Source organism: Trachypithecus francoisi, unplaced genomic scaffold (genome assembly GCF_009764315.1).
Source record: "Trachypithecus francoisi isolate TF-2019V2 unplaced genomic scaffold, Tfra_2.0 Contig01440, whole genome shotgun sequence".
NCBI lineage: Eukaryota > Metazoa > Chordata > Mammalia > Primates > Cercopithecidae > Trachypithecus > Trachypithecus francoisi.
This window is the reverse complement of record NW_022681431.1, coordinates 25,846,051-25,869,476: the sequence shown is the minus strand read 5'-3', so window position 1 is coordinate 25,869,476 and position 23,426 is coordinate 25,846,051. Positions and strand designations below refer to the sequence as shown.

The 23,426-nt window shown below is 47.0% G+C and overlaps 1 protein-coding gene across 4 annotated transcripts in view; it reads left to right on the top strand.

The window, feature by feature from the left end:
* RAB11FIP1 (RAB11 family interacting protein 1) overlaps positions 1-20,622 on the top strand; it is a 43,138-nt gene extending 22,516 nt beyond the window's left edge. Inside the window, exons 2-7 of one of the 4 annotated variants that reach the window (XR_004441667.1) lie at positions 285-727; positions 2,733-3,540; positions 4,890-6,788; positions 7,538-7,646; positions 16,265-19,990; positions 20,096-20,622. Coding sequence is in view for 2 of the 4 variants with exons in the window: in XM_033230950.1 (XP_033086841.1) it covers positions 285-727; positions 2,733-3,540; positions 4,890-6,792 (3,154 nt within the window). In the remaining 2 variants the exon portion in view is untranslated. Of the gene's footprint in view, positions 1-284; positions 728-2,732; positions 3,541-4,889; positions 6,793-7,537; positions 7,647-16,264; positions 19,991-20,095 lie in introns of those variants that run through there. The other 3 variants (XR_004441668.1, XM_033230959.1, XM_033230950.1) reach the window with 3 other exon arrangements.
* The last annotated feature ends 2,804 nt before the right edge of the window (positions 20,623-23,426 follow it).

Here is a 23,426-nt window from a genome sequence, read left to right as displayed (position 1 = left end):
CCCTGTAATCTCAGCTACTCAGGAGGCCGAGGCTGCAGTGAGCCGAGATGGCTCCATTGCACTCCAGTCTGGGTGACAGAGCAAGACTCTGTGTCAAAAAAAAAAAGAAAGAAAGAAAGAAAGAAAAATTCCGTTCTCATTCTGCTTTCCCAAAGAGAAAGTGTGAGAACGCATGCATTGAAGATGCTGCTGGTAGGAAAGAGGAGAGGCCAGTTCATGGGAATTGTGAACATTGTTGCAGTTGCTTCCATTCAAAAGTAACTCCTCAGCCTTTCTCCTTTCAGGTGGTATAAGTTGAAATCCAAACCAGGAAAGAAGGACAAGGAGCGAGGAGAAATTGAGGTTGACATTCAGTTTATGAGAAACAACATGACTGCCAGCATGTTTGACCTTTCTATGAAAGACAAGTCTCGGAATCCATTTGGAAAACTGAAGGACAAGATCAAGGGGAAGAATAAGGACAGCGGGTCAGACACCGCCTCAGCCATCATCCCTAGCACAACACCTTCGGTCGACAGTGATGATGAGTCTGTGGGCAAAGACAAGAAAAAGAAATCAAAGATCAAGACCTTGTTTTCCAAGTCGAATTTGCAGAAGACGCCTCTTTCCCAGTCCATGTCTGTCCTGCCGACTTCAAAGCCAGAAAAAGTGCTGCTTCGTCCCGGAGACTTTCAGTCCCAGTGGGATGAAGATGACAATGAGGACGAGTCCTCCTCAGCCTCGGATGGTGAGTTTCTGCCTCTTCCTGCTTCCACTTCCTGATATCTCTTCTTCTACTTACTAGGCTTCATTCTGAGAGAGAAGAAACAGACAAATCTTAAGAGAAAGAGTTTAATTCAATTCCTCAGTTACAAAATCATGGTGGTGGTGGTGATGATAGTGGTGGTTAAGATGCCCTCTCTAAAACCAGGCATGGTGGCTCACGCCTGTAATCCCAGCACTCTGGGAGGCCGAGGCAGGCAGATCGCTTGAGCCCAGGAGTTTGAGACTAGCCTGGGCAACATGGTGAAACCCTGTCTCTACAAAAAGTACAAAAATTAGCCAGATGTGATGTCACACACCTGTAGTCCCAGCTACTCAGGAGGCTAGGCTGGGAGGATTGCTTGAGCTCAGGAAGTAGAGGCTGCAGTAAGCTGTGATCGTGCCACTGCACTCCAGCTTGGGTGACAGAGTGAGACTGTCTCAAAAAAAAAAAAAAAAAAAAAAAGCCCTATCTGTTTCTTTTTTAAAAATATATTTTGTTGGCTCATGCCTGTAATCCCAGCACTTGGGGAGGCCGAGGCGGGTGGATCACGAGGTCAGGAGATCGAGACCATCCTGGCTAACACGGTGAAACCCTGTCTCTACTAAAAATACAAAAAAAAATTAGCTGGGCGTGGTGGCGGGCGCCTGTAGCCCCAACAACTCAGGAGGCTGAGTCAGGAGAATGGTGTGAACCCGGGAGGCGGACCTTGCAGTGAGCTGAGATTGTGTCACTGCACTCCAGCCTGGGCGACAGAGTGAGACTCTGTCTCAAAAAAAAGAAAAAATAGTTTTTGTTTGTTTGTTTTAGAGACAGGGTCTTGCTCTATTGCCAGGCTGGAGTGCAGTGGCACGATCATAGCTTATCGTAGCCTCTAACTCCTGGGCTCAAGCAATCCTCCCACCTTGGCCTTCTGAGGAGCTGGGACTACAGGTGTGCACCATCACACCTGGCTAATTAAAAAAAATTTTTTTTTTAGAGATGAGATCTCACCATGTTGCCCAGGCTGGTCTGAAACTCCTGGCTTCAAGTAATCCTCCTGCCTCAGCCTCTCAAACGGCTGGTATGACCCATGTGAACCACTGCCCACAGCTGAGAGGCCCTCTCTATTTCTAATCCCTCTGGTTTCTTTCTTTCTTTCTTTGAGATGGTATCTTGCTCTGTCACCCAGGCTGGAGTGCAGTGGCGCGATCTTGGCTCTCTGAAACTTCCGTCTCCAGGGTTTAAGCGATTCTCCTGCCTCAGCCTCCCGAGTAGCTTGGATTATAGGTGCCCACCTCCACACCCGGCGAATTTTTGTGTTTTTAGTAGAGTTGGGGCTTCACCATGTTGGCCAGGCTGGTTTTGAACTCCTGACCTCAAGTGATCTTCCTGCCTCAGCCTCCCAAAGTGCTGGGATTATACCCTCTGGTTTCTAAGGATGCATAAATTCCTTTTCCAGAGTTTCTGGCTCTATAAATGATGTCTGTTAGTACAAGCTTTTAGAGCTAATAGAACGAGTGTCTTCAAAGTTTTTTTTTTTTTAAGGGTAAAACCATGAAACCTTATAGTAATTCTGATATTTCATTCATTCATCAGGTAGTTATTGAGTTCCTGTGATGTGCTTAACCCTCAAGGAATCTGGTTCCTTTAGCTCTGAGTTAATTATGTATTTTGAACTTCAATTTCAATGTCTGAATCCCTCCCACTGGCTGGATTCTGCTACTCTACCCTCTACTGCTGCCCTTTTCATTGGTTTAATTCAGGGTTTCTCAACCTCAGCACTGTGGACAGTTTGGACTAGATAGGCCTTTGTCGTGGGGGACTGTGCTATACATTGTAAGATGTTCAGTATCATCCTTGTCCTCTCCCTGCTGGATACGAATAGCAGCGCACGCCCTCCAAGTTGTGACAACCAGAAATGTATCCAGACATTGACAGACGCCCCCACACTGCAAACCAACCGTTTAACATCTTATCCCCTTTCTGTTCTTTGTTTTTCTTCCCAAAGTCATGTCTCACAAGAGAACAGCAAGTACAGATCTTAAGCAACTGAACCAGGTCAACTTCACCCTTCCCAAGAAGGAAGGACTTTCCTTTCTTGGCGGCCTTCGGTCTAAGAATGATGTCCTTTCCCGCTCTAATGTCTGCATCAATGGGAACCATGTTTACCTGGAGCAGCCGGAAGGCAAGGGTGAGACCAAGGACAGCAGCCCATCCTCCTCCCCATCCCCCAGGGGCTTCAGAAAGAAGCATTTGTTTTCTTCTACGGAGAACCTGGCAGCTGGGTCTTGGAAGGAGCCTGCTGAAGGAGGTGGGCTGTCTTCTGACAGGTGGTTCTCCGAATCTTCCACCAAGGACTCCTTGAAGTCTATGACCCTGCCGTCCTACCGACCTGCCCCACTGGTCAGTGGGGACCTCAGGGAAAACATGGCCCCCGCAAACTCGGAGGCCACAAAAGAAGCCAAGGAGAGCAAGAAACCAGAGAGCAGGAGGTCCTCTTTGCTGTCTCTGATGACGGGGAAGAAGGACGTGGCTAAGAGCAGTGAAGGTGAAAACCCTCTCACGGTCCTGGGGAGGGAGAAGGAAGGCATGCTGATGGGGGTTAAGCCCGGGGAGGATGCGTCGGGGCCTGCTGAAGACCTTGTGAGAAGATCCGAGAAAGATACCGCAGCTGTTGTCTCCAGACAGGGCAGCTCCCTGAACCCCTTTGAAGATGTGCAGATCACAGAACCAGAAGCTGAGCCGGAGTCCAAGTCTGAACCGAAACCTCCGATTTCCTCTCCGAGGGCTCCCCAGACCAGAGCTGTCAAGCCCCGGTGAGTTTTGGCTCGTCTCATGCAGGGCATTTCTACCTCGCCATTGGTGGTTTTCAGGCTTACGTTAGACCAGCTCCTGCTGGTTCCATGATGTCATAGTACCTCTACATGCCAAAGGTTTGCTGGTCTAAATTCTTTTTTTAACGAGTCCCTACTGCCAGCCTGGCCTGCCCTGTACAAATTGCAGTGATGTTTCCTAGCCCAGAGCTACTGGCCCACAGGCATGGTCTGTCCTTTCTGTCAGCTTATCAGATCTCAGTGGAATGCAATGGTTTGTAGCAGATTCTGGGTGTTGCAAGTTAGGAATACTGGGTTTGGGTTGTAGTATATGCAGTACCTGTGTTTACGAAGTGCAGTACCTGTGTTTACGAAGTTCTTATCTCACATTTCCCCTTGACCTAGATGTTATCCTGCCTCCTTGCATTTTAGCATTGGTTCCTGGTATGAGAGACCCTTGGTCTCTTGAGTGACAGTGACGGTCCTCTCTCGAGTGACAGTGACAGTTCCCTGTGTCCACTTTGCCTCTTGTTGTGAGAGTCAGTGTGAGACTTGGGGACTGGCCTTGGGGACTTCTGCTTTTCTGTGTGACTCGCATTGACACTGACAATATTTCTGTGGTCTGGGGAGTGAGAGATTTATTTTTTTTAGAGATTCTGCTTACTTTGACATGCACACGTACACACATACACACTGTTCCTCTTAAACTTATCTGTGCCTGTTGCTTTGTGTTAACATCTTTAACCACTTTGAAACTTTTAGGTGCATTTTGTCCTGTAATAATCAAATGCTCGGGCCTTGTGTTAATCACAAGAAACCAGATCTTTACTGGGATCTGTTCATTTCTATTGCAACAGACTTGTGTGTGACAGATCTGCTTGGTTGTAAAAGTGTCTGTTAAGTGTTAGTGTTCCTTTTGTTTTTTGAGACGGTCTTCCTCTGTCACCCAGGCTGGAGTACAGTGGCGCGATCTCGGCTCACTGCAACCTCCACCTCCCAGGTTCAAGCAATTCTCCTGCCTCAGTCTCCTGAGAGTAGCTGGGACTACAGGTGCACACCACCACACCCGACTAATTTTTGTATTTTTCAGTAGAGATGAGGTTTCACCATGTTGGCTGGGCTGGTCTCGAACTCCTGACTTCAGGTGATCCGCCCGCCTTGGCCTCCCACAGTGCTGGGATTACAGGCGTGAGCCACTGCACCTGGCTAGTGTTCCTTTTTTAACTTCTTAAGATATTGCCCCACATGTAAAGACGTTCTCCCCTGGTGAATGACTTGATTTTTGTGTATTTTCTTTGTCTCTCATGATGCATCTGCACTGACCTGCAGATTTTATTTTGTCCTTTTTGCAGACTGGAAGTGTCTCCGGAGGCGCAACCCACAGCCAGGCTTCCTTCCCCCGCTGACTCCCCTTCCTCTCTTCCTCCTCTCCCTTCTAGTTCTGGCCAGGCACCTGTCCCCTCTGAATTGGGACATGGTACAGACACACAGTCTTCTGAGAGTCCTTCTGTCTTCTCTCTGTCATCTCCCATAGCAGCTCCCATTTCCACATCCACTCCAATTGAAAGCTGTCCTCTTATAGATAGGGGCCAGGCCAAGTCTGAAGAACCACCCTTGCCCCCTAAGGCAGAGATGCAAACGGAGAGTTTAACTCCAGTTCCAAATTCTGGTTCTTCTGTCCTGGGATCACTTTTCAAACAGCCATCCATTCCAGGGAATAAAGGGACAGAAAATTCTCTGATGGGCAGGACCCGTGAGACAGGCACAGAGAAGAACACCAGCAGCCTTGAGTTGGAGGAATCTCTCCCGGAGCAGCCTGAAACGGGGCGACAAGAGGAAGAACTTCCGAGATTCCCCCGCAAAAAACAAGACTACAGCCCATCATCTGGAGAGGCCCAGGAAGTACCGTCTGCCTTTTCACTCAGCAGTGATGGAGCTGCGAGCCCCGTTGGGGAGCTTGTGGCAGGAGGAGACAGAGACTTGGAGAGTCAGGCTGGGTCTCTTGTGGGGAGCAAAGCTAGGGATGCAGTTGAAGAAGCAGCACCCCCTCTTCCCATGGGAGAATCGGTCCCTTCCATTGATTCCACGATGCAGAAGCTGGAAGAGATGGGTCTGAACCTCCGTGAGGGCCAGAAGAAAACCAAGAAGCGCGTGTCATTTTCTGAGCAGCTCTTCACAGAAGAGGTGGTAGAGAGGGCCGTCCCGCTGGTGGAAGGACACAGCAGTTGTACCCAGGAGCTGACCCCTGCATGGGCTGTTGCTGGAAATGCGTCTGATGGAGAGCCTCCTGGGTCTCCCCACACAGAGGACTCAGAGAGGGAGTCAGTGACCACACCTGGGCCAGCGACGTGCGGTGCGCCAGCCTCCCCAGCGGGTCACCTCCGCCTCCCCTCCCAGGAGGAGAGTTTCTGCGAAGCCCCCATGAGTGAAGCAAGCTCAGCGAAAGACACTCCACTCTTTAGGATGGAGGGAGAGGATGCCCTTGTGACTCAGTATCAGAGCAAAGCCAGTGACCATGAAGGTTTATTGTCTGACCCCTTGAGTGACCTTCAGTTGGCCTCGGATTTTAAATCTCCAATCGTGGCTGATCTGAACTTAAGCCTTCCTTCCATTCCTGAAGTCGCATCGGATGATGAAAGAATAGATCAGGTTGAAGATGACAGAGATCAGGTTGAAGTTGATGGAGAGACAGCAAAATCGTCAACTCTGGACATAGGAGCTTCACCCTTGAGCTTGGTAGTCCCCTGTCCTGAGAGGGGAAAGGGGCCCAGTGGCAAGGCAGGTAGGTTGGCACTGGGGGAGGGCCTGCGTGATTTCAGCCTGCAGGCACCCAAAGCATCTGTGACAGCTCCTTCAGAGCAGACCACAGAGTTCGGAATTCACACATCACATCTTGGCAAGAGCTCAAGCTTGGATGAACAGCTGCCAGGCCCCAGTGGTGGTGAGGAAGAAAAACCGATGGGAAATGGGAGTCCAAGTCCGCCTCCTGGCACGTCCCTGGACAATCCTGTACCCAGCCCCTCCCCTTCTGAGCTCTTTCCTGCCACACACTCTTTCCCCAGCTCTGCACATTCTGACACTCACCACACCAGCACAGCAGAATCTCAAAAAAAAGCCACAGCAGAGGGCTCCGCTGGTAGAGTTGAAAATTTTGGCAAGAGGAAGCCACTCCTCCAGGCCTGGGTCTCACCCTCGGAGACACATCCAGTCTCAGCTCAGCCAGGCGCTGGAACTGGGTCAGCCAAGCACAGGTGAGAGATGGGGGAGATTGTCTATGTAAATGTCAGCGATGTTCCCCTTTGCTTCCTACCTGCAGAGGTTACGGCTTTCTAACCACACAGACGTCTGACAGGACAACCCGCCTGTCACTGTCCTGCTGGTAGGGCTGCCCCTTGTGGTGGTAATACCTCAAGACGCTGCCGTGTTTATAGCAAGAACATAATAGTAGTCTGTAAATATAGCTTAGGAATTATTCTGCACAGTCAGATTTGGAGCGCTCACACTGCAGAAACGCAATGCCACCAGTATCTTAACAGTCTCAGAACTAACTGGCATTGAGCGGTGGTAGCATCTAGCAGTGTCAAAAACTTCTTCAAGCACTGCCCAACGTGAAGCTTGTATGTTTGTTTTGAACTCTCTTTACTGTGGAGGGACAGAAGCCTCTGCAAAGTTTTACAGTGAACGCCTAGGCTCTAGTTGACTTAAAAAAATAAGAGACTGCCTTTAATGTTCTGATGTTTGTAACAAGACCAAGGGTCCCGTGAAGATATCAGGACATCTGGGCAAGGACGTGCTTTGCTGGCTTGCATGTGGCAGCCCAGTCCTGACTACTTTTGTTTCCACAGGAACTGAGACATTGGAGTGTGTTGGCCCGGAGATGAGGGCAGCATGTGATCCACCTGCCCCTTGTCTGGCTTACTGGCTGCCATCTTTGTGGTGGGCAATTGCTCAATTTTGTCATGTCAGGAGGCTCTAAAGATCCTTTTTCCCTTCTCTTTAGACTTCATCCTGTGAAGCCAATGAATGCAACGACCACCAAGGTTGCTAACTCGAGCTTGGGAACTGCCACCATCATCAGTGAGAACTTGAACAACGAGGCCATGATGAAGGTATGTCTTCTGGGAAGCTGGTGCATTCGTTAGGGATTGACAGAGCACCTGTTTCCATAGTCACCATCGTATACCTCACCCTGGGCAGCTGGTAGTGCCAGGAACCACTTAGTCATACATCTGGAGTCTTTGAGTAAACTTTGGAAGCCCCCAGACATTCCACTGGATAATTACTTTATTCCCTTATACTTGTTTTTTTTTTTTTGAGACAGAGTCTCGCTCTGTCGCCCGGGCTGGAGTGCAGTGGCCGGATCTCAGCTCACTGCAAGCTCCGCCTCCTGGGTTTACGCCATTCTCCTGCCTCAGCCTCCCGAGTAGCTGGGACTACAGGCGCCCGCCACCTCGCCCGGCTAGTTTTTTGTATTTTTTAGTAGAGACGGGGTTTCACCGTGTTAGCCAGGATGGTCTCGATCTCCTGACCTCGTGATCCGCCCGTCTCGGCCTCCCAAAGTGCTGGGATTACAGGCTTGAGCCACCGCGCCCAGCCCCTTATACTTGTTTACTTGTTTAGTTATTGTTAAATTTTTTTGTCTCAAGCAACATGATTGACGCCGGTCCTTCTTTTTTTTTTTTTTTTTTTTTTGAGACAGAGTCTCGCTCTGTCGCCCGGCTGGAGTGCAGTGGCCGGCTCTCAGCTCACTGCAAGCTCCGCCTCCCGGGTTCACGCCATTCTCCTGTCTCAGCCTCCCGAGTAGCTGGGACTACAGGCGCCCGCCACCTCGCCCGGCTAGTTTTTTGTATTTTTTAGTAGAGACGGGGTTTCACCATATTAGCCAGGATGGTCTCGATCTCCTGACCTCATGATCCGCCCGTCTCGGCCTCCCAAAGTGCTGGGATTACAGGCTTGAGCCACCGCGCCCGGCCACGGTCCTTCTTTTTTAAAAAAATTATTTAAACATTTTCCTTCTTAATAGAGATGGGGTCTTCCTATGTTGCCTAGGCTGGTCTTGAAATCCTGGGCTCAAGTGATCCTCCCACCTTGGCCTTCCAAAGTGCTGGGGTTACAGGCGTGAGCCACTACACCCAGCCTGGCACTTCTTTTTAATGAGAAGAAAATGTCACCCACAATCTGGTCCATTCAGGTCAGGTATTTTCTTTTTCCCTCTTGTTTCCTTTCCTTTGGCAAGAATGTAAAATTCTGATAATTGCAATCATTGCATAGATATACTTTTCTGGTAACTTTATTTTGAAATAATTTCAAATGTTAAAAAAAGTTGCAAGAACAGTACAAAGAGCTCCTGTAAACCCTTCCTCCCAGTTTGTTAGTGGTTAACATTTGACCACATTTGCCGATCAGTCTCATCCTCTCTGCTTCCTCTGCCCAACCTTCTCTCTTTCTGAATATACACATGCAGATGTATGCATAATTTTTTTTTTTAATCATTTGGAAGTAAGTTGTGTACCTCATGTTCCTTTTAACCCTAAATACTTAACTGTGTAATTCCTAACAGTAAGGACATTTATCAAAATCAGGGAAGTTTTTTTTTTTTTTTGAGATGGAATCTCATTCTGTCACCCAAGCTGGAGTGCAGTGGTGTAATCTTGGCTCACTGCAAACTCCCCATCCTGGGTTTGAGCAATTCTCCTGCCTCAGCCTCCTGAGTAGCTGGGACTATAGGTATGCGCCACCATGCCCAGCTAATTTTTGTATTTTTAGTAGAGACAGGGTTTTGCTATGTTGGCCACGCTGATCTCGAACTCCTGACCTCAGGTGATCCGCCTGCATTGGCCTCCTAAAGTGCTGCGATTACAGGGATGAGCCCCTGTGCCCGGCCTACGCTTATGCTCCTTTTACCCCTAAATATTCCTAATAGTAAGGAGATTCATCAAAATCAGGAAATTTTTTTTTGATACAGGATCTCACTCTGTTGCCCAAGCTGGAATGGAGTGGCATGATCACGGCTCATCATAGCCTCGACCACCTGGGCCCAATCAATCCTCCTACCTCAGCCTTCCAAGTAGCTGGGACTACAGGCGAGCACCACCACGCCCGGCTAATTTATGTTTTTTTTTTTTTTTTGAGACGGAGTCTCGCTTTGTCACCCAGGCTGGAGTGCAGTGGCCCACGGTCTCTGCTCACTGCAAGCTCTGCCTCCCGGGTTCACGCCACTCTCCTGCTTCAGCCTCCCAAGTAGCTGGGACTACAGGCGCCTGCTACCACGCACAGCTAATTTTTTGTATTTTTTTTAGTAGAGACGTGGTTTCACCATGTTAGCCAGGATGGTCTCGATCTCCTGACCTCGTGATCCGCCCGCCTTGGCCTCCCAAAGTGCTGGGATTACAAGCGTGAGCCACCGCGCCCGGCCTAATTTATGTATGTTTTGTAGAGATGGGGTTTCACCATGTTGCTCAGGCTGGTCTTGAACTCCTGGGCTCAAGTGATCCACCTGCTTCGGGCTCCCAAAGTGCTGGGATACAGGTGTGAGGCACAATGCCCAGCCTGTTTTCTGTTTTTCAGTATGAATTAACACTATAGTCAATAATTTTCTATATGGAACTTTTTCTCCTCTTTTCGATGATTTCCTTAAGCTAAATTTCCAGGAAGTGTCTTGCTCATTTGGAGGGTCTCTTCTCTTTGAAAAGTATGGGCTCATATTAAAAAACAACTCTCCACAAAACAAAACCAGCCTCCCAGATGAACTCTACTTGGGAGTGTCTTCATCCTGCCCTTTCTGGTTCTAGAATCTGAAGGATTTAGAATACTGCCTTGCTGCAAATCCCTGGTCTTCAACTCATTATCTGGACTAGAAGAGAATGATTTACTGAGGGATTGGTGACCTTTAGTGGGCAGGATATGTTGTATTTCAAATATGTAGAGAGGGACTTCCCAACTGACACTGGGAACTGCAGTCTATAGAAATACACTTTATTTTTATTTTAGTTCAGAGCAGCTAAAATTTCATTCCATCGTAGATTTTATAGTCCCAGGGACTCTGGATATTGAATAGTTTTCTTTTTTCTTTTTTTTTATTTTTTTTGAGACGGAGTTTTGCTCGTCACCTAGGATGGAGTGCAATGGCGCCATCTTGGCTCACCAAAACCTCCACCTCCCGGGTTCAAGTAATTCTCCTACCTCAGCCTCCAGAGTAGCTGGGATTATAAGCGCCTGCCACCATGCCTAGCTAATTTTTGTATTTTTAGTAGAGATGGGGTTTTGCCATGTTAGCCAGGCTGGTCTCGAACTCCTGACCTCAGGTGATCCACCAGCCTTGGCTTCCAAAAGTGCCGGGATTACAGGCATGAGCCATCATTCCTAGCTTTGTTTTATTTTTTAATGGAGATGGGGTCTTGCTCTGTTGCCTAGGCTGGCAGGTAATGGCTGTTCACACGTGCAATCATAGCTTATCGCAGCCCCAAACTCCTGGGCTCAAGTGATCCTGCTACCTCAGCCTCCCAAGTAGCCGGGACTACAGATGCACCACCATGCTTGGCTGAAAGTGTTTTTCAAGTGCTGGATACTTGTTATTCCCTCTGGCTTCATTGCACGTCTACCAGTAAGAGCTGGGATAAAGGTTCACAGGAAGCTGGAGGTCCAAGTTTTTGGTAAAAGAAGCCAAGCAATCATAACTGATGATTGCTGAAAACAAGTTAGCATCTTCTTGCTGTCTTGCCCCACTTTTTTTTCCTTCCTTCCTTCCTTCCTTCCTTCCTTCCTTCCTTCCTTCCTTCCTTCCTTTTCTTCCCTCCCTCCCTCCCTCCCTTCCTTTTTTTTTTTTTTGGTGGATTTTAGTTCTGGTTGACCAGGCTGGAGTGCAATGGTGCGATCTCAGCTCACTGCAACCTCCACCTCCCAGGTACAAGCAATTCTTAAACCTCAGCCTCCCAAGTAGCTGGGATTACAGGCATGCACCACCACACCCAGCTAATTTTTTTTGTATTTTTGGTAGAGACGGGGGTTCTACCATGTCGGTCAGGCTGGTCTCGAACTCCTGACCTCAGGTGATCCACCCGCCTTGGCCTCCCAAAGTGTTGGGATTACAGGTGTGAGCCACTGTGCCCGGCCCCCACTCTTTCGTTGTAGAACACATTGACAGGGCAGGTGGTAAGCATTGATCTCAAAATTGTCAGCCACAGCCAGAACTGTGTACCTACTACATTTCAGCCCTAGCCTAAAAATGTACAGTATGTCAACCAGCTTGCCTGGCTTCTGTGTGGTTGTTGCAGATAGAAGAGGCAGCACTTGTCTTCCTGGAGTTAATGATATTTATCAGGAAATGGGATAAAAGGACAGCAATGAAAACCAGAGTCATTCAGCAGCTTCCCATCCATCTCCCTTTTACTGTGGAATGCAGTGTGGCTCCAAAGAGAAACAAACACCTTGTTTCTGGGAAGTTAGCAAGACCTTTGGCTACCATGTTATTTCCTCTTCAAAGCTCATTTAATTCAATGGCTTATCTCCTGGCCCTAAGAGAATAACTTAGCTCAAAACAAAGGCAACTGCTGCTTATTTTGCTCATGATTTGTAAGCCTGACTGCCGCCCTGCTGCCTGCCTGCAACACATCTCTTGGTTCCGGACCATGCCTAGTAAACATTCTGGGTAAATATGGGACATTTCCTGGAGACTCTGCTATTGGCCTGCCGCATGATAGATGTTGTGTGTTAAGGCATAAGACAGTATTTATAAAGATACCTACTCTTTGGAATGTTGCAAAGTAAGAGAGGTTTAAGGGAAAGAAATTGCATAGCTAAAGTTATGAAAAGCTAGCTGGATCATTACTACAGTGATTTTTTTTTTTCTTTTCTTGGTTGTTGTTTTAGGGCCACCATCCTTTATAGATGATTTATAACTGGGAGTGTCTTATTTACCCAGGTGGCTTTAACATTTCCGTTTTAAAATAAAGCCAACTAGATCCAAAAATCATCTGTGATATGGAAAAAGGTGGATGCACATTTGAGTGTATGTCATTATCACAACTACGTAAAAGGAAAAGTCCAGGGTAAGAATCCTGGTGAGAAATACATGACAATGGGCACCATTCTTTCTTGCATTTGTGGGTATTTTCTCTGTGCTTTTTCTTCAAGGCCATTACTCACTTTTTATGATGCTGGATTATTTTATGATTTTTTTTTTTTTTTGAGGCAGGATCTCGCACTGTTGCCCATACTCAAGTGCAGTGGCACTATCTTGGCTCACCGCAACCTCCGCCTCCTGGGTTCAAGCGATTCTTCTGCCTAAGCCTCCCGAGTAGCTGGGACTACAGGTGCCCGCCACCATGCCTGGATAATTTTTTGTATTTTTAGTAGAGACGAGGTTTCACCATGTTGGCCAGGTTGGTCTCGAACTCCTGACCTCGTGATCCACCTGCTTCAGCCTCCCAAAGTGCTGGGATTACAGATATGAGCCACCATGCCTGGCCCTGTTTTATAATTTTTTAATATTGCAAAACTAAGCTCTTCTAATGATTTTAAAGTCCTTTATATCCTTTTTCCCTTTGAATTACATAATCCAAATTAAATAGCTGTTTGATGGTTCGTATGAAGTACCTTAAGTGTGCACACATTTTCAATTCTAGGCATTTATCTTAAGGAAGTACTTAGAGATGTAGCCAAAGATTTATGCTTGGCCGGGCGCGGTGGCTCAAGCCTGTAATCCTAGCACTTTGGGAGGCCGAGACGGGCGGATCGCGAGGTCAGGAGATCGAGACCATCCTGGCTAACACGGTGAAACCCCGTCTCTACTAAAAACTACAAAAAAAACTAGCTGGGCGAGGTGGCGGCGCCTGTAGTCCCAGCTACCTGGGAGGCTGAGGCAGGAGAATGGCGTGAACCCGGGAGGCGGAGCTTGCAGTGAGCTGAGATCCGGCCACAGCACTCCAGCCTGGGTGACAGAGCGAGACTTCGTCTCAAAAAAAAAAAAAAAAAAAAAAAAAAAGATTTATGCTCATGCATTTTGATTAAAATGTTATATATAATTGTACAAATTGAAAACAACATAAATATCCAGCAATGGAGTAGTTAAAATATAATGGGATTTTAAGCATCCACTAGAAAAGCAATTTTGCTAAAATGTTATGATGGAAAAAATGCTTACTAAATAGTACAAAGCTGTAAAACTATTACTTTGTATGAGGCTGACATTATAAAACGTATCATCAAGAACCCCAGGAAGGTCAGGCTCAGTGGTTCATGCCTGTAATCCCAGCACTTTGGGTGACTGAGGCGGGAGGATCACTTGAGGTCAGGAGTTTAAGACCAGCTTGGTCAACATGGTAGAACCCTATCTCTACTAAAAATACAAAAATTAGCTGGGTGTGGTGGCAGGTGCCTGTAATCCCAGCTACTCGGGAGTCTGAGGCAGGAGAATCACTTGAACCTAGGAGGCAGAGGTTGCAGTGAGCCGAGATCGTGTCACTGCACTCCAGCCTGGGCGTCACAGTGAGACTGTCTCAAAAAAAGAAAAAAAAAGAATCCCAGGAAAAATAAAGAGACCCAAATGTTAGGTGTTGGAATTAATTATATGACACCCTACAGGTGTCAGCCTCTGTATCCCTCTCTCTTTCAAATTCTATGCAGAATATCTTATGTATTGCAACTTTAAAAAATAAATAAATAAATAAGATCCTTATATGACAGAAATATAATCTAAAATCCCTTGAGGACATACTCTTTGCCATGATTTACAAAGGTGACTCTTTTCTTCTTGATATAAAATGTAAGGCTGAGTGTGGAGGCTCATGCCTGTAATCGCAGCACTTTGGGAGGCCATAGTGGGAGGATCACTTGAGCTTGGGTTTGAGACCAGCCCAGGCAACATAGCGAGACCCCGTCTCTATGGGGGCAAAAAAAAAAAAAAAAAAAAAAAAAAGGCATTAAGTACATTCACATTGTTCTACAACCAATCTCTAGGACTTTTTTCCAGACATGCAACTTTTCAATGAAATATTGTTTTGGAAGTCACATCTACAGTGACTGAGGTCCAGAGAAGGTGCGCTATGAATGCGTGCCTTCAAAGTTTTCAAAAACAAAGATTAGGGGAGAAGCAGGTTTTGGAAAAGCAGTCCAGTGTCTCGCCTCTGAATGTGCAGCCTGTATGGGGTTGAACTCACTCTGTCTATGGAAACATTGGTGTTGTGTGTCTTAGTACCACCATCATCGTGCTTTTGTTCCTGGCCAGGATGGGAGGGCTGGGATCCCTCCTTTGACTTCTGGCTCGTGTCCAGGCAGTTTGCGTCACTGGACTGAACTGGGGCTTCTATCATGTCACTGAGGAGCAAGTGTTGATTCTTCTTGGAGAAGGTAGTCTCTTGGCCTTCCTGGTAGATAGTGAGACCGTTAGACCCTCAGGGCAATAAAGCTATTCCTGCCTCAGAACTTTGCCAGCAAATCATCTTGATTCTTTAAACATGTAAATCTCAGGCTACAGATTTCGGGAAAAGTCACTTTTTTTTCCTTACTGGGGACTTGCACAGCGTGTGACTTTTCATTTAAGCTTTATCTTGTGTGTCCTCCTGGTTCAGGCTGCTTGGGCTGGCAGGGGCCTCAGATCACAAATGCTGATAAAGCACAGTGACTCCACAGGGTGTGTGCTCTCCTCGGGAGCAGAACACTCAGCTCTGGGACAGGCCGCTGTGTACCCAAGGGCATGCCTAGATGGCCACGGGTGAGGACAGGGCATGATGGCACCTGGCTCTGACTCCGCGTATTTTTCAAGTATGAAGTGATGTGAACTGGAGTCCCTGGGTGTCCTCTGCATCCACCTGCTCACCGAGTCCTTCTGAGCACAGCTTTGGCAGGAGCAGACAGTTGGGCTAGACCTCGACCTGCTGCCCTGGAAGGAGAGCCCTTGCCCCCTGCACCTGCTGTCACAGCTATGTCTTCCTGGGCCCCCTCTGGCTTGGGAGTCGTCTCCAGCTCTGCACTGGTGTTTGGTCGTGTGAGCTCCTAGTGTTCCCAGAAGAGTGAGCACTCATTTGGAGAACGGAGTCCTCTCATGGTGGCATTGCTTAAAATGCAAACCCAGAGTCAAGTCCAGAGGTCCTCGACCTGTGAGCCAAGTATGGTTTTTACATTTTTGAAAGGTCATACAACAAAATAAAACAAACAAATAAAAAAAAAAAAAACAAGGAAGAATATATTAACAAAGGCCATCTGTGGCCTGCAAAGACTCAAATATGTGCTATCTGGCCCTTTCCAGAAAACTTCATCAGTCAACAACCTGTTTTCACCATAAACTGAAAATGGATTCCCTGGCTGGGCATGGTGGCTCATCCCTGTAATCTCAGCACTTTGGGAGGCTGAGGCGGGCAGATCACCTGGGGTCAGGAGTTCAAGACCAGCCTGGCCAACATGGTGAAACCTTGTGCCTGCTAAAAAAAACCCCACAAAATTTAGCCAGGCATGGTGGCACATGTCTATAGTCCTAGCTACTCAGGAGGCTGAGGTGGGAGAATCACTTGAACCCAGGAAGCGGAGGTTTCAGTGAGCCGAGATCATGCCATTGCACTCTAGGCTGGGTGACAGGGTGAGACTCAGTCTCAAAAAAAAAAAGGAAAGAAAATGGATTCCCAAGAAACCCAGATCACTAGTCACTTTTTCCTTGTTTGTACTTCTTTTAGGTTTTAGATTTCTGTGCTGATTTTGTAACTCCTTTTTCCCAACTTTCTCCCCCTCTCCAAAGAAATACAGCCCCTCAGACCCTGCATTTGCGTACGCACAGCTGACCCATGATGAGCTCATCCAGCTGGTCCTCAAACAGAAGGAAACGATAAGCAAGAAGGAGTTCCAGGTCCGCGAGCTGGAAGACTACATTGACAACCTGCTTGTCAGAGTCATGGAAGAAACCCCCAATATCCTCCGTGTCCCGACTCAGGTTGGCAAAAAAGCAGGAAAGATGTAAATCAGCAGAAAAAAAAACACCGAGATGTTTTTGTGACTTCACTTTCACCTGCTCTAGGGGTCAAGGACTCGCCCTGCCTGATAACCACCAGCAGGCTCCGAATCACCGTCTCCCTCACGTTATCTGGCAAGAGTGAATTCTACCAATGGAAGCCAGGTTAATGATTACAATGAATCTTTTACTATACATTCCCAGGGCTTTATTTTTAAATGCCACTGTGCCTTTAACTAGGTTGTAAATATTTTATGCCCACGAGAGACGTGGTCATAAGATCTGATCCTGAGCCAGAGATTCAGATGGCACAGGAGGTATTCATGTATTTTAACACTGGGGTTTTCTTTCTTTCGTACTGAGATTTTTTTCAATATGTATCCTCCAGCTCTTAAAGCTTACCTGAGAAAGCTTTAAATGAAAAAAGTACCATGCCATTGGTGCTGTGTTACATACACATACTTTCTTGGCTTTTGAGTAGCTCAGGTGTGGCTTTTGGCTGCAGATGTTAAATTTTGTACAATGTAAACCTACCCAGCTTCTCAAACTTGGGTCTTGTTTTTTGATGGGAGCAGGGGTGTTTAGAGTAAGCCTCTGAGTGTGCCTTTCGGATTTCGAACAAGCGGCCTTTTCTAAACATCAACTTCTACTACTCTCTAGCCTTAAAATATGTTCTGCTTAGATCCAGGGCCCTTTTACTGGAGACTGGAAAAGTAGAATTCAGGAATTAAAAGAATTACTCTTTATTCAATTCAAGGAACTTGGTTAAAGCCCCTCTTCTTATGAACAGCCAGGTTCCTGCTGGCTAGACCAGCCTGTTCAGCGCTTTGCTTGGGTGGTCCACGCACTCGCTAATACAGTTCTGGCAGGTGTGGAATGATGTCAATAGGATTGTTTGGCCTTTTCCCCCTGTGCCTTTGCTCAGTGCCCTGGTTTCCTCAGCAACACTCCTTGTGAGGGACAGAGACAGGGTCCACTAACTCCCCAAGATGAAGAAGCCCCTTCAGGCCAGGGGCAGTGGCTCATGCCTGTAATCCCAGCACCTTGCAAGGCCGAGGAGGGTGGATCACTTGAGGTGAGGAGTTCGAGGCCAACCTAACCAACATGGCAAAACCCTGTCTCTACTAAAAATACAAAAATTAGCTTGGCGTGGTGGTGCGTGCCTGTAATCCCAGCTACTTGGGAGGCTGAGGCAGAAGAATCACTTGAATTTGGGAGATGGAGGCTGCAGTGAGCCAAGATCATGCCACTGCACTCCAGCCTGGGCAAGAGGTTTTTTAAGACTCTTAGAGAGCCTGGGCAATTTTTTTAAGATTCCGTCTTAAAAATAAATAAATAAAAAGAAAGAAAGAAGCTCCTTCACTGTGCAGGGGACAGGAGACCACGGATTGGACCACAAAGGGATTGAACCGCATCTGCATGTCTGTCCTTTGAACACTTTCTCTCCCTGCCCAAAAGGAACCCCAAATTATTTCTGGGATACTGGGGAAATTGTAGTGAAGGGCCTAATGTAGTTAATAAAAGTGAAAAATCAGTAGAAAACAGAAATGCCTCAGCCTTCAAATGGTTGCTTTTTTTTCCCATTTTCCCTCATGAATAGACTCACCAGTATTTTACCCCCTTGTTATAAAATTGTGCAGAGCAAGAAGATGATACTTATTTTTGAATTTGTATTTTTAAAACTAGATTTATAGATTTTTTTAAAACTAGGACACTTGCTTCCTTCTTAGCTAAAAGCACCAGTTCAGATTTTTCAGGTAATTTTGTTGTTACTCACTTAAGACTGGAATTAGTATGTTTCTGGTATTGCTCATTTTTTCTCCTGGCTATGATAGAATCTCATCTAACCTTGACATCTCTCCTAGGGGAAGAATATCACAGGCCAATAGTGTGGGCAGGGGTGGAGATGATAGCAGTTATTAAATCGGGAATCACTTTTATGTATGTCCTTGTTACATTGAAGTTAAAAGGCAAAATCATTCGCAGTGCAATCCCTTTCCAGGATTTTGTTTGCTGTGGCATTGGTTGTATCAGAGCACTTTAATCTGAAGGCTGATACTGTAACTTGATTTATCTAATTAGCTTTTAATTATCTACAGCTATTTTATTTCTCTCCTATAGTACTGGGATCACTGCAACACTGTAAACTTCTCAGATGACTTGTATTTTTGTAGTGCTATGAAATTTATTTACATACTTATAAAGAAAACTGTATATTCACTTGAACTCTGAAAATGTACATGTATGGCTGGACGCAGTGGCTCATGCCTGTAATCCCAGCAGTTTGGGAGGCTGAGGCAGGTGAATCACTTGAGGTCAGGAGTTCGAGACCAGCCTGGTCAACATGGCAAAACCTCATCTCTACTAAAAATATAGAAATTAGCTGGGTGTGGTGGCAGCCACCTGTAATCTCAGCTACTCGGGAGGCTGAGGCACAAGAATCACTTGAGCGAGGGAGGCGAGGTTGCAGTGAGCTGAGATCACACCATTGCGCTCCAGCCTGGGCAACAGGTGAGACTCTGTCTCAAAAAAAAAAAAGAAAGGAAGTATACATGTATATATTTGTCCTACATTATGTTTTTTACTTGATATAAATGTATTTTTACTGTGATAGCCCAAATGCACTGGGGGGCAGTTGTGCTCTGCGTGGTTCTTCTTCCATTGGAGAGCTGGAGTAGAGACCTGCAGTGTTCATAAGGATGTTGGTTTGGAGATGTCTGCTGCTAGGACCTGGGGTGTGTGACTCAGTCCATATGAGAGGGACATCTGGGTGGAGGAGTGAATTCCTGTGCTCTGAAATGCCACTTGGGAGCTCTGGACAATGAAGGACAATTGACTCAAGGGTACCTGGCTTCTGCTGCTGCTGAGAAAAAATTCAATTTATAGCATTTCTGCACCTCCCAAAGTAGATAACCTGGAGATCATTCAGTCAACAACTGTCCCTGAGGACTCAGTTTTCGGGGAGGGGTTATCTGGTAGAAGCTTTAGCCTGTTCTGAGCCATTAGCAGACATTAGTGAATTGGAGCACTGGAGAATCCTACAAATGGACTGTATCTCAGAAGAGGTGGGACCTCCTTCCAACTGCTGCAGATGCTGACAGACCCTGGGAGGCAGCTGTGCTCTGGAGAAGCCGGAGCCACTCATTTCTTGGCCTAGCCTGGCTGCCTCAGAAAGAGCAGTGAGGACTTGAAGGAAGCATCAGATTCTATACCCGTAAACTGCAGTTGGAGGTCAGCTTTTTGAAATGTCCAGCATTTGCCCGATTGTTTCAGATCATCTCATTCCTCAGGCTTTGGCAGTATCCTGCCCTCCATCTTATTCCAGTGTGTTCACCTCATCAAGGCAGCAGAGTGGATGAAGGAGCAAGCCTGCCCTTTGCCATACTGAACAGCTGTGGGCCCCAATTGGTGACGGGTCTGCACATTCCTGTATGAAGGAGATACAGGTGTATGTGCACGTGCCTGTATGAAGGAGATACAGGTGTGTGTGCACATGCCTGTGTGAAGGAGATACAGGTGTGTGTGCACATGCCTGTATGAAGGAGATAAAGGTGTGTGTGCACATGCCTGTATGAAGGAGATACAGGTGTGTGTGCACATGCCTGTGTGAAGGAGATACAGGTGTGTGTGCACATGCCTGTATGAAGAAGACACAGGTGTGTGCTTCTCAGTTTTGCTAACAGTGGGAGCTCAACGGGGCAGAGAGGGAGGAAGGTCCATGATACTCAGCCATATACTGGAGAGGCAATTTAATGTTAAATGACAAGCCATTCTTCCTTCCTGGGTCCCTTCTCCCAGTCAACTTTTCTTTTTCTAGAACTAATAATTATCTCTCACGACTGAAAAATTAATTGCCTTAAGTAGAGAACTTAATTCCTAGTATCCACCAAACTTAACTCCGTGGTGTCTCCGTATCTACTATGTGAGCTACTTAACTGATGCCCCCTTCCTCCAACTGAAGGATCGCCCAATGTTTTTGGATTATAGAATTATTATTTCCTGCTTTCTTTCTTTGAGACTTTTGAATTTCTTTGGTTTCGTTTTTAAGAAGTAACCCAACATTTCCTACAACACTAAATGAAATGGTACTACCTTTCAAAGATTTGTGTCTGTAGTTTGGTATGGGTGTAATAAAAATGTATTCTGTCTTCCTGGAAAACCTCTCTTGGTGGGGGTCGGGGGATGACCAGTGTTTCTCATCCCATGAGGGTCTCTCACTGGGATTTCTGCTGCTGCCATCTTGCCTGGTGCCCAGGAGTCCCAAGGTCCTTTTTCTCAGAGAGGACAGACATGTCTGGTCCCTTCGGATGCACCCTTCACCTTGGCCTGAAGAACCATGGCACTGGCCAGAGAAACTGAGTTGGAATGTGTTGCCCCCTTTTCCTTTGCAGCCAGTACCCTTGGCTGAGCATATGGACAGGGTCTTTCCTCAGTTCCCACCCCCACCACACACACAGGTTCCCACAGAGTAATGTCTTCACTTTGCGGGCATGAGTTGAATTCAGGCTGGGCTCAACTGCCCAATCTGGGAGCCAGGTCCTTGTTCAGTTGACTTTGTTGGTCCATGTGTGAACAAAGGGTATTAGGGATGCACAGGAGTCTCCTGGAGCTCATCTCGCCAAACCCCAGGCCCTTCCCAAGGAGGTGAGAGGTGTGCCTACCCCGCAAGCAGTGCACGGGGTCCACACTCCAAGGTCCCAGACCTCTTGGAATGGAGGCAATGCTTTTGCTCTTAGAGATGAGTCACATTGTAGAGAGACAGAGGCAGGTGGTGCCTGTGAGACTCCTGGGCTGGGATGGGGGAGCTTCCCTGAAGCCTACCTGGTTTCGGTGGGGAGGCCTGGTGATTCCAAGTGGACATCAACCGCCATGTGTAGTGACATGAAGACACTTAATACATGTTATTTTATTTATTAAATCTCTTAATAAAACAGCCCTCTAAATGGAAGGTCTTCAAGGAAGGAAAGTTTAATTACACAAATGACCCCAACTTTTCTTTCTCAGATTTATTCCCCTTGCCTTTGGAGTTTTCTCTGGTTCTTGCTACTGCCACCAAACCCAGCCGTCAGGGCCAGGCGATTGTATTTTTCAAATTCCAGCCCAAGGAGGGAGACACAACCATCTTTTCTCTTGAGTCCCCTTAGCCCAGTAGCTAGTAATAGAAAGTTTAAAAAATAAATAAATAAATAAATACCAGGCCTGGCACGGTGGCTCACTCCTGTAATCCCAGCACTTTGGGAGGCCGAGGCAGATGGACCACCGGAGGTGAGGAGTTCAAGACCAGCTTGGCCAACATGGTGAAACCCTGTCTCTATTAAAAATACAAAAATTAGCCGGGCATGGTGGTGCATGCCTATAATCCCAGTTACTTGGGAGGCTGAGGCAGGAAAATCGCTTGAAACCAGGAGGCAGAGGTTGCAGTAAGCCAAGATCATGCCATTGCATGCCAGCCTGGGTGACAGAGCCAGACTCCATCTCAAAAAAAAAAAGGGAAATAATTATAGGATATATGAACAACATAAAAGGTGAACTTTCCCAAATCCAAAATTCTGAGGCAAAGTCAAGCCCCAAAGGTCTGGAGGCGGCCAGCCACTCGGCTAGGTGGCCCCAGTTGTTCTTAGGTGACCTGAATTCCCTTGTGCTCCATTCTGGAGGAGCAATAGACACTGTTCCCCTCCTCCACTCCCGTCTGCTGACTCATTCTAGATTTTCCTTTTTTTCTTTTTCCTTTTTTTTCTTTTTTTGAGACGAAGTCTCACTCTTGTTGCCCAGGCTGGTGTGCAATATCGCAATCTCAGCTCACTGCAACCCCCGCCCCACAGGTTCAAGCAATTTTCCTGCCTCAGCCTCCTGAGTGGCTGGAATTACAGGCACCCACCACCATGCCTGGCTAATTTTTGCATTTTTAGTAGAGACGGGGGTTTCACCATGTTGGCCAGGCTGGTCTCGAACTCCTGACCTCAGGCAATCCACCTGCCTCTGCCTCCCAAAGTGCTGGGATTACAGGCATGAGCCACGGCTCCCGGCCCTCCAGATTTTTCTAAGTAACATCATAACATGTTTGTTCTTGGAAAAGAAAAAAGTTCTAATTTCCCCACTACCAAGAGGTAACCACTGTAGTTTTGACTTGTCCTGGCATTTTCCCTCTCATATAAACAGCCACACTTTACAAGGAAGATAGGATCACACCGTCTGTACTGTTGTGAACGTATCTCCATGCCTTTCAGTAGCGGGTAGCTATGTGTATTCTGCAACAAGGACTGATAGAATTCCCAGGAGAACCTTTCCTGGCTAACAATTCCCCTTGGCAAAAACAAACAAACAAACAAACAAAGCTACAGCAGTCACAAAGACAATCTAGGTCCCTTCTGGCCCAGGTTACAATTGTAGCCACCTGTGGATCAGAGTGGGGACTTGCCGGGGAACACCCTGCCCACCCCCAATCAGGAAAATAGTCACTTACCAGGCGTGGTTACCATTCTTTAACTGGGGCCAGTCGTCAGCACAACAGCCTCCATTAGCCCTTGGACCCAATCTAAACAAAGGCAGCCTGCCCCTGGGTTGCTCTGCGGGTGTCAGCTTTTGGGCCCGGCAGTTTTCTCCTACTGGGACATCATGAACTATCACTTCTGACTTGAAACTGGCTTCCTTGAGCCCTTTGAGGGCAGGGTTTTCCAGTGCCAAAAAGCCTCCTGAGGGGTTATGTCCTTACTTGGCCTTTCGACTTTCTGTTACTTTACACAGATACCTGTGTCTTGAACCTGGGAAAGAGTTTCCTTGGGGACATGATATGGCTCTCACAGAGTTGAGAAAAAGCTGCCTCTGTCCTTATGGACCGCTCACTTCAGGCTAAATCCTGATTGCAAAAGGAAGGCTTGCTTCTTAAAGCAGTGAGATGTACTATTTTTAATAATTCTCATCCAGGTCAATAATGTCTCCATTGTGCAGCTGA